The sequence below is a fragment of the Odontomachus brunneus genome, unplaced genomic scaffold, assembly GCF_010583005.1.
Source record: "Odontomachus brunneus isolate Ranch 3 - 2012 unplaced genomic scaffold, Obru_v1 Obru_scaffold_024, whole genome shotgun sequence".
In the NCBI taxonomy this organism is placed as follows: domain Eukaryota; kingdom Metazoa; phylum Arthropoda; class Insecta; order Hymenoptera; family Formicidae; genus Odontomachus; species Odontomachus brunneus.
This window is the reverse complement of record NW_022639474.1, coordinates 1,106,776-1,117,451: the sequence shown is the minus strand read 5'-3', so window position 1 is coordinate 1,117,451 and position 10,676 is coordinate 1,106,776. Positions and strand designations below refer to the sequence as shown.

Sequence of the window (10,676 nt, the reverse complement as noted above, 5' to 3'; positions counted from 1 at the left end):
TATATATATATATATATATATATATACATATATATATATATATATATTCTCTCTTTATTTTAAAAGCTTAAATGTTCGTATCTGAAGACTAAAACAATAAGAACGTTCAGAATTAGGATTATCAGTGTTATTAATGTTCAGAGATTGGTATTTTCTTATCGTAAAATGCGAATGTAAAGCACATAAACGTGTGCATACGCGAGAATTGCAAGTAAGCATCGTTCTTATTTCACTCTTATTACGAAGAACCTTATAGTAAAGAGTAGGCTAATCTGTAATTGCTAAAGTATTGCTTGGCACGACATGCTTTCCAAGACGAGCCAAACACAATCACTACCAGATTACTGCGCTTTAACAAGGTAATTCTGACTCACCGCATTCGACGCGCTCCGTGAAGCCCCGTGCAATATCCGCGGACATTTTTCCAAGGATGTGCGAATTCGTCGGCGATCTGCGAGCGGACGATTTGCGAAGACCCAGGGGAACAGTGATGTACGCTGCTCGAAATTGCGAGGACGAGCACGCCGAGCGATAATCGGATCGATCATACCGGGGAATGACTCGCCTGCCGAAGGAAATTGGTCGTTAGTCATTCCACCTGGCCTCCTCCGAGCAGGAAACAATTACGGACTCGCAGTCAACAGAAGCGATTCGCGCTCGCTGCGATCTGAGAGAGACCTGTTTCTCCTTCTCTCTTTGTCTCGCCCTCTTCCCCTCGACCCCTCTTTCACTCTTTCGTTCGAGAAAAGCGAACGAGAGGGCAAACACAGCGGCCAAGCCCCTCTATCGGTCGATAATCTATACGCTTTTTTCCCCGCGGAGGAACGCCCACGCCGAAGACCGGCAAGGAGCCATTGTTTCTCCGCGTACGGCCGGTTTGATTGTGCTAATGAAAAATGGGAAAGTAGTAAAACCGAGCCAACGAGGGCCCGCGCCGCCCGAGGAGAGGGCTCGGCCGCGCGCGGACGCCCGGGAGGAAGAGCGAGACGAGAATTGAACGGCATCCAAAAGCGCTCATAAACGAATAACACTCATAAAAGATAAGATATCGAAGGATTATATCCATTATCATATATCTGGATATACGCCGGGGCTTTTTGCCTGACACCGCGGCTACGCGCTGTTTCCCTGACGTATGACGGATATCAGTCCCGGGTTGTACGCCCGCCGATACTATCCGCAAAGTATTCTATGGCACGAACGAATGATATATTGCGGGCAAATATTAAGTTATGTACACGAGTCGGGGCCATCAGTCATTTCGCGGGCGCAGCAAAGAGGTGGTCTTTAGCTTCCGACTCTGAAAGCCGCGTTGCACGGCGTACTGCTTATATTTTGCTCACAACTTTATATCGTCACGTGCATTAAAGTCATTTTCTTCGTCGATATATTTCCTACCCGCTCACCAATTTGTTCGTACATAGTAAACTGATAGCATCAGACTTTTGATCAATTATGTCCCTATCTTTCGCTTTTTCCTTCTAGCACTTTGTTATCGATGAGATCTTATAAATATTACTCCACAACAATAAAAATAAATGATATGTATTTATCATGGCGTAAATAACGTTCATAAAAAATATTGTTTAACAGTCAACCTTGTATTTTTCCTTACCTAGGAAAACATCATCGCTTTACACAATTTTACTTCATAAACGAATTTCCAAAGTGATCAATTGCTTTCTTAAATAATATATAATGTTTAAAATCGTAACAAAAAAATTTAACAGGCGTATAAATTTATACGCAATTTAAAGTTGCAAGAAATAGATTGTGACAGTTGCAAAAAAATTTTATTTTATACATGAATTTTCAAAGTGACTATTGCTTTCTTAAATAATATGCAACGCTTAAAATCGCAATAAAAAGTTCAACAACGAGTAAATTCATACATAATTTAAAGTGGAGTATGTTTTCACTTGTGTGTGACAGCTACAAGAGAAACCGTTGATAAGTTACCATTCGAAGACTCGAAGATCGTGGACTGATAGATGGCGTTGGGTACTTACCGACTGTTCCTTCGGAGAGTAACTCAATCATTTTGAACGTTAAGCGCCTAACGAACGTAGCTATCACTCTCGGCCCTTATGATTTCGGTACTCTACGACGATGACTCTCGTCACGATGTCCAAAACTCATTTTCTCACCCGGCGTAGTTTGCGCGTAGGACTCTTTCGGTGGACGAAAACGCGAAGGATAGCGAATTCTATCCCGAACTACCGAGACGTCGAACGCGCGATCGACAACCGTCACTCGACACTCCCGACAGTCGTCCCGTTAGACGACTGTTCGCTTTCAGCGGCACGATACTTCATCATGCCAAGCACGCGGACTCTACTCTCGACATTCTCGACGGTAAATCGCGCTCAGGACTCACCCTGGACAAGCTGAGATCTCGCGAGAACACAGAGCAGCTCTTCGACTATAACCCACTCGCCATGATCCGTTTTTCAAGTGACGTTATCACACTGAACATGTCGTGATTGAGTTTCTCGAAATATCGATATCGATATCTCAAAGTGGCACAATGAGATGAAAACGTTTACTTCACTTCGATAGAAGTTACTTGTCGAATCTAACCTTACGTATACATATATACACGTGATTATATATGTTTGAAAACTATAAAATTATAAAACGTTAAATGTAAATATATCTCTCTGATATTACACTGATCGCGTATTGTTGAAGTCGTCGTAAACAAATTCGCATGCGAACACGTGTCGAAAGTATGAAATCAAACGACAAACAGTAAGCATTAGTCGGATGCTCCACTTTAACGAAACAAATGTTTGAACACTTTACGAGAGCTGTTTTGTCCGTCTAATCTTAAAATAAATATGATTTAAAAATTGTTCTGACCTCTATATTTCCTCCAGATTTTATACGCGGCTTGTCTCACGCCGATTGCGACTCAAGCTGGTTGCGAGGGCAGCACCATATCGCCGACAGCGGCGCCCTAAGCGCGGTATGCACCGTGATAGAGTACAGTACATAGCTACTCGGTCTGTCGTATTATTGTACCGTTGATCTGGATTCGATATGTAACCCCGACGACAGGTGAGCACACGAGTCGAGAAATGAAGAGCAAAGAATATTGTGGGAATGCTCGAAATTGGTATTGTCTTTTCTTGCAGGGAATCGGAGGCAACGCTTATCGCATCCGGTAAGATAAATTACCCCCAGGGGTGGGGTCGACTGTGAATCATTGTAATTTAAACAAAACAGTCGCACAAGTTATGTGTTAATCCAAGCAAGTGGAGCGATTTGAACGACGTGATCATGGCTCGACCGATCGTGCCAAGCCAGCAGAAGCTGGCTGAGAAGCTGACCATTTTGAATGACAGAGGCATTGGTATGCTCACACGTATTTACAATATTAAGAAGGCCTGTGGCGATGCCAAATCCAAGCCTGCTTTCCTCTCTGACAAGGCACTGGAGTCTTCCATCAAGGCTATTGTCAGGAAGTTTCCTAACATTGATATCAAGGGACTGCAGACCATTACGAACATTCGTAACGAAATCATCAAGTCCTTATCGTTATACTACTATACATTTGTTGATCTTCTGGATTTTAAGGATAATGTGTGCGAACTGCTGACCACTATGGATGCTTGTGGCGTTCACATGGATATTACAATCAATTTTGACTTGACTAAAGGATACCTAGACCTTGTAGTCACATATGTCAGTTTGATGGTCCTACTGTCACGAGTTGAGGATCGCAAAGCAGTGCTAGGGCTCTTCAATGCAGCCCATGAGATGGTGCACAGTCAGTCAGATCCTAGTTTTCCTCGTTTAGGTCAAATGATTATGGATTATGATGCTCCACTGAAGAAGCTGTCGGAAGAGTTTGTGCCACACTCCAAGTTGCTGAAAAATGCTCTTATTTCCTTGTGGCCGATATATCCTGGCAGAAACTTGACTGCTGACACATGGAGAGCTGATCAGAAATTGAGCCTTGTAGGTAGCCCTGGCCAGATTCTCAAGGCAGCAGCAACGGAGACCATGTCCTGCGAAACGCTGAGCTTGGACAGAATTGAGAGATGGGTAATTCTTGGATTTACACTCTGTCACACGTTCTTGAGTCAAGAACAGCCAAACAAACTGTGGATCACTGCTTTGGAATCTGGTTGGGTGTTGGCGTTGTTCAGAGACGAGGTAATTTACATACATCAGTACATTCAGACATTCTTTGAAAGCATGAAAGGGTACAGTAAACGAGTGTCAGAGGTAAAAGAATGTTACAATCAAGCAGTACAAAAGGCTGGCTACAGGCACAGAGAACGAAGGAAATTCTTGAGGACTGCTCTGAAAGAATTAGGCTTAATTTTAACCGACCAGCCTGGCCTCCTGGGACCGAAAGCACTGCTGGTCTTAATGGGTCTCTCTCACGCGCGAGACGAGGTGCTGTGGCTACTAAGACACGGGGACAATCCTCCGATTCAAGGCAAAGCCAAAGGACGAGGTAGTGAGGATTTGGTGGACCGCCAGTTGCCGGAATTGCTCTTCCATTGCGAAGAACTAAGAGCTTTAGTGAAAAAGTATTCTCAGGTGCTTCAAAGGTATTACGTCCAGTTCCTCGCGGGATTCGACGCCCCTGCTCTACATCAGATGATACAGAATCTTCCGGTCTGTCCCGAGGACGAGGGAGCTATTCTTAGTGATATGTGTTCAACTATAGCTAGTCTGACTGTGAAGCAAGTTGAGGAGAATGAGTTGTTTGATTTCCGTGCCTTCCGATTGGACTGGTTCAGGCTGCAGGCTTATATGTCTATTGCAAAAGGCAATATGAATTTGGCTGATAATAGAGAATTAGCTTCCTTCATGGACACGGTGATCTTTCATACGAAAATGGTTGACAATTTGGATGAGATGTTAGTCGAAACGTCCGACTTATCCATTTTCTGTTTTTACAGCAAAATATTCGAAGACCAGTTTCACATGTGTCTCGAGTTCCCCGCTCAGAACCGCTATATCGTCGCTTTTCCGCTCATATGCAGTCACTTCCAGAGTTGCACCCACGAGCTCTGTCCGGAGGAACGTCATCATATTCGCGAGAGGAGTCTCTCCGTCGTGAATATGTTCCTGGACGAGATGGCCAAGGAAGCCAAGAATATTATCACGACTATTTGCGACGAGCAGTGTAACATGAGCGACAAGCTGTTACCGAAACATTGCGCTCTGTTAATATCACAGGTTGTCAATCGCAAGAAGAAGGACAAGAACAAGAAGAACATGTACGAGATTCACAAGCCCGGTATAGAGAGCTTCAGGAAGACCCGGGAGGAATTAACGACGATGGACAAGCTGCATATGGCGCTTACCGAGTTGTGCTACGCTATCAATTACTGTCCTACCATCAACGTCTGGGAGTACACCTTCGCGCCGAGAGAATATCTGCATCAACATCTGGAGTCGCGATTTGCCAGAGCACTCGTGGGAATGGTCATGTACAATCCGGATACAAGCGAGATAGCCAAGCCGTCGGAGCTCTTCGTCAGCGTTAGGTCCTACATGAACGTCCTTCAGACCATTGAGAATTACGTACACATAGACATCACGCGCGTCTTTAACAATGCTCTGCTGCAGCAGACTCAGGAGCTGGACAGTCACGGTGACAAGACTATAGCCGCGCTCTACACTCAATGGTACTCGGACGTCCTGTTGAGGCGAGTTAGCGCCGGCAATATCTGCTACTCCGCGAATCAACGGGCGTTCGTCAGCTTATCGGTGGAAGGTGCCATTCCCTTTAATGCCGAGGAGTTCTCCGACATTAACGAGTTGAGGGCATTGGCGGAACTGATAGGGCCATATGGCATGAAGATGTTAAACGAGAATTTGATGTGGCACATCGCCAGTCAGGTACAACAGCTAAAGAAACTGGTGACGGGCAATAGGGACGTACTAGTTGCTCTGAGGACGAACTTCGACAAGCCGGAGGTCATGAAGGAGCAATTTAAGAGATTGCAACACGTGGACAACGTTCTTCAGCGAGTTACCATAATAGGCGTGATCCTGAGCTTCCGGCAGTTATCACAATCCGCATTGGTCGACGTGTTAGAGGAACGCATACCGTTTTTGCTGAGCTCCATATTGGACTTCAGACATCATCTGCCTTCCGGTGATCCTATGCGCGTCGTTTCCGAGATGACCTCGGCTGCAGGTTTGACCTGCAAGGTCGATCCCACCTTGACGACCGCGTTGCGAAATCAAAAGGGCGAACCCGAAGAGGACGAGCACCTGCTCGTGTGCCTGTTGATGGTTTTCGTGGCAGTCTCCATTCCGAAATTGGCTCGTAACGAAAATTCTTTCTATCGTGCGTCGCTCGAGGGCCATTCCAACAACATACACTGCATGGCCACCGCTATAAACAACATATTCGGAGCGTTGTTCACGATTTGCGGGCAGAATGACATAGAGGATAGGATGAAGGAATTCCTGGCTCTGGCTTCGTCGAGTTTATTGAGATTGGGTCAAGAAGCGGACAAGGAGGCGACCCGGAACCGAGAGTCCGTCTATCTGCTGCTGGATCAGATAGTCCAGGAATCTCCGTTTCTGACGATGGACTTGCTGGAGAGCTGCTTCCCATACGCACTGATTCGCAACGCATATCACGACGTGTACAAGCTGGAGCACTCGCAACCGTAAGCTTAACGGCGAGGAAATTACGAAGGGAGACGGGGTGCTGCATTAATCTAACTTGCCACTCAGGGCCACTTTTTTACATCCGTTCACATTGGAGGCAATCGCGAGGAATTCGCTGTTAAATGTCACGCGGCCGTACAGTGATAACGCACCGGATGAAGCGGAATTCCGGTTTTTTGCGATGCAAAAGTACAAGCGTATATTAGCGGAGGCTGAGGAAAGAGTGGCGAACGCATATGACTCGTTCGTAGGATCGTTAACATCTAAGTGCAACTGCTCGATATTTTAACGTAACGCAAGCTTACGACTGTCGAAATGCATTTTTAGCGTTCCCTCTTGCGTTACTTGCGACGAATCGCGCGTCGAGTCGCGTCACGTTGTACAATCGAGATTTGCTTTCTCCTCGGATGAGACGGACTAGCATAATTGAATATACTATCTTTTTATGAAGAAAGGATCTTTATTAAGGTAAATAAATGAACGGACAATTTGTCGAGACTCGCGGACTTTCGTAATAACAGCCGCGACGATGCATTTTGTAATGTACAGTATATCTCTAGTTTACATTTGACATCTCCGGCTTGAAGAGTATTCATTAGTACATAAGTGCATATCTTAAATTCCAGCCGAGTATTATACTTCAACGTGAAAGAACTTTTGTATTGCACGGGGACGCACGATGTAAGCTCCCACGATTCCAAGCTGAAGATCGCGATATTCATGTATCACACAGTAGGTATCGTCACTCACCCACTATGACTTTTTAATGTACAATTGTAACTTTTACAATAGTTTATATAATAAATAAAACTATGTGTAAAACGAATATATATTTCGCAACATCGTTTTTCCCAACGGGTCCGCCGTGGGTCCTAAAAATTACACCCCGGTAAATGTAAAATGTATGCTTTATTTAATTCTTTACAATGTTTTTGTCTCTTTTAATTACATTAACATAACACAAGAGATATTCACAATCATAATCCTTTTTTTTTATTTATAATATCCTTAAAACACACTCGCCGCAATTTTCTCCTCTTTTTTTTTTCTCTAGACATTTCGGGAAAAGAGAGAGAGTGGTGGTCTGAAGCTACGTTCAGGCGATTGGTCAGTATCATGCTCAGTTATAACTTACACAATATAAAGAGATTCACCTCGAAAACGCATCATTCGAAGTTGCACCGACTAAAAATAGAGGTACGGCACGAACGTAAGGGCCACTTGGTGTGTGTACGGTGATGTCCAAGTAACACTCTAGAATTAAGAAGGTAAAAGAAACGTACGATTCATCGGGAAACAATTCGTCCGCGAAGTGCGATCGGTACAAAGGGCACGAAGTTACACGCTTAAATAATCCCGGATGCACGATGTTGATAGGTCACCACGTTTTTGGATCGATAGAAAAAATATAATCTTCGATTTGTTCTTTTTTTTTTGTTCTTTCCTCTCTAACATTATGTACAAGTGATAGAGTAGTATGTGCATCGCGTCACAGTGATGCGGCTCTGGATTAAGATAGATACGCACCGTAACGGCACCGATCGCGATGGCCTTGTGAACATTTCGGTTATCGTTATCGCGTATCGATGTGATATACATACATACACACAAATATCTACACAGGATGTCCCAGACTCTTATCCACAACTTTTGTGAGAACGTAGAACAGATTGACATGAACATAAAGGTCCCATATCGTTTTTTGCGATATTCGTAATAAATCTCGAGATATTAATTAAAGAAGATTAGTGAATGATCACGCGCAATATGAGATGAACTGTAATGTCTGCCGTTGTATACTTATATATCAGATCAAATTGAACAGAAAGCCCTCTACCATTCTGCAAATGATCACATGGATGTTTAGATATTAATTAAAGAAAATTTGTACATTATCGCACACAATCTTATAAAAATTTTCTTTAATAACTAAATATCTACGTGGTTAATAATAAGAAGCTTTTTCGTTCAGTTTGATCTAATGTACAAGCACACAACAGCATAAATCACAAACTATAGTTCATCTACCATATCGTGCGTGATTATTCAGTAATCTCCGTTAATTAATATCTCGACTATTATTGCGAATATCGCAAAACGGTAAAGAACTGTTACTGTTCACTTCAATCCGTCCTACGTTCCCACAAAAATTACGAAGGACAAGTCCGGAATACTCTGTATATACAATCGGTGACTCGACGACATGTTACGCGATGGAGGTTTATTATCACGAGGGGCAGAGGGGGAGGGAGAGCGGGTGATTAAAATCGCATCTTAATCCAGACGTCGCGGAAACGAAGAAGCTTAAGCATATGTAGTAGAGGTCTCCTGGGACAAATGATGAGGGAAAATTTCTCCTTATTTTATATACTCCCCTCTCGTACGCGCAAGCAACTTGTTCATTGTCAACTAGTAACTACGCCCTGACCCCACTCCACGCCCGTTCTTTAGGCTTTTTCGTGACGCAACGAGGCACCGCTATCTACTTCGTCTTCTCTCGATATTCTACCTTTGACCTTTGATCATTTCAGTCGTCCGAAGTGGTAGTGGCAGTGAGATGGAAGCAAAAGTAGTTGGCGCGTTCGCGTCGTTCGAACGGGGCATCAGCTCGTTCCGCAGGCGAATACTAACTACCTCGAGATTGCTCATCAAATGTGGCAGTGGCTCGGAACGAAGCGATCGCCCGGAAATGCCCGATGACTGGCCGAACGACGTCGTTACAGTCGCGCTTTTTCTTCAGTATACGGAAAAGATCTCTTTTTCTCCCCGGCGCGAAAGGAAATTTTAAAACGGATGTATAAAAAGTCACTGTTTGACTGTATGACTGGTTGTCTAAAAGATTCACACGTATTCGTTAACAGCGATTCTGCTCGGGGGAGAGCGCAGAACTAACGTGTCCGTGTTTACGGGGAAAGTTTCTAACGACACGCACGCTATAACGCATTAAAATTAACCGAAGACTCGAATCGTACCTCGTTGCGTACATTGGCAGTAAGTCGTGTCCGCGATCGGTGCCGCGGACTGTTGCTCGCATCGAAACAAAATAAATCGTACAATGTCGCGTCACGGGCGACTGCGAATGGGGTCAAACGGAATTCCTTTGCACCTACACGCAAGAAAATGTCGAAACTTCCTAGATAACGTTGATCGTACGATTCCGCCGATCCACGATGGATCGTTACAGAAAACTTATATCTTTAAAACCTAAAGGCTCGATTACACGCACGTACAGACACTCGCTCGTCAACCTTAACTTCCGTTCCTGATTACAAAATACAGAATAATATTTCGCTATAATACAGATCTGATATAAAAAACAAGTATTTTTTGTATTTGCTTTACCATTTGTTATGGTTATATAATCATTTCATAATATTAGTTATATTTACACAGATATACACACTCGCAGTCTCTATCTCGCGTTCTCTCACTCACGCTGTCGTCTCATACGCCCGAAAAACTTTTTACTTTCCGTTTCTCTCATTTTCTTCCGCTCTCTCGCTAACTCTCTCACAAGATCTCGTATGATCCACCTAATAATCACATTGCGTCTATTGTACAATTTCCACACGATCCGCAGACTCGTATTATTAGCGTCTTTGCTGGCACCTCCTCGTATTAATCTTGCATCCCTATATCCATCTTTTTCGCCTAGACAAAACACTCTTAAAGTTACAACGCAGAGAGTTGTAGTTTAATTGTGGATAGACACACAGAGTGATATACGATCAATCACATCAATTAATCAACGGCTGCGAACACGATAGAATTGTCTGTCTCTACGTTGTATGAATCTCTTCTTATGTAACTGATAAAATGGAGAGCCCGATGCAAACTTTCCGCGCGAATATGATCTCGTCGTGTTTGTGAAGTAACCAAGACGACGCCTAGTGATCATTATCATCTTATCTGCGCTGTACTTTAAAATGTAAGTGTTCTGCTATATGAACGATCGTATGCAACGATTGTGCATTAAAATGTAAAGCTGATGAAGAGTTTACGAGGCCAATTTCTTAATTGTCCATTTG

General features: G+C 43.7%; 2 protein-coding genes across 2 annotated transcripts in view; one reads left to right on the top strand and one right to left on the bottom strand.

Moving 5' to 3' along the window:
* The window catches only part of LOC116842356 (CUGBP Elav-like family member 3), a 332,691-nt gene extending 329,798 nt beyond the window's left edge, over nt 1-2,893 (bottom strand). Inside the window, exons 1-2 of the transcript XR_004377714.1 lie at nt 2,010-2,893; nt 375-565 (exon numbers count right to left, since the gene is read on the bottom strand). The gene's annotated coding sequence lies outside the window, so the exon portion shown is untranslated. The remainder of the gene's footprint in view (nt 1-374; nt 566-2,009) is intronic.
* A 20-nt stretch (nt 2,894-2,913) lies between these two features.
* Nucleotides 2,914-7,474, top strand: LOC116842352 (membrane-associated protein Hem). Its single transcript, XM_032811444.1, has 2 exons — nt 2,914-3,060; nt 3,138-7,474. Exon 2 carries the CDS (start codon nt 3,283-3,285, stop codon nt 6,649-6,651), a length of 3,369 nt encoding a protein of 1,122 aa, XP_032667335.1. The 5' UTR covers nt 2,914-3,060; nt 3,138-3,282; the 3' UTR covers nt 6,652-7,474.
* The last annotated feature ends 3,202 nt before the right edge of the window (nt 7,475-10,676 follow it).

Coding starts and splice junctions, on each gene's coding strand:
- LOC116842352 (XM_032811444.1), top strand. CDS start 3,283: ATGGCTCGACCGATCGTGCCAAGCCAGCAGAAGCTGGCTGAGAAGCTG.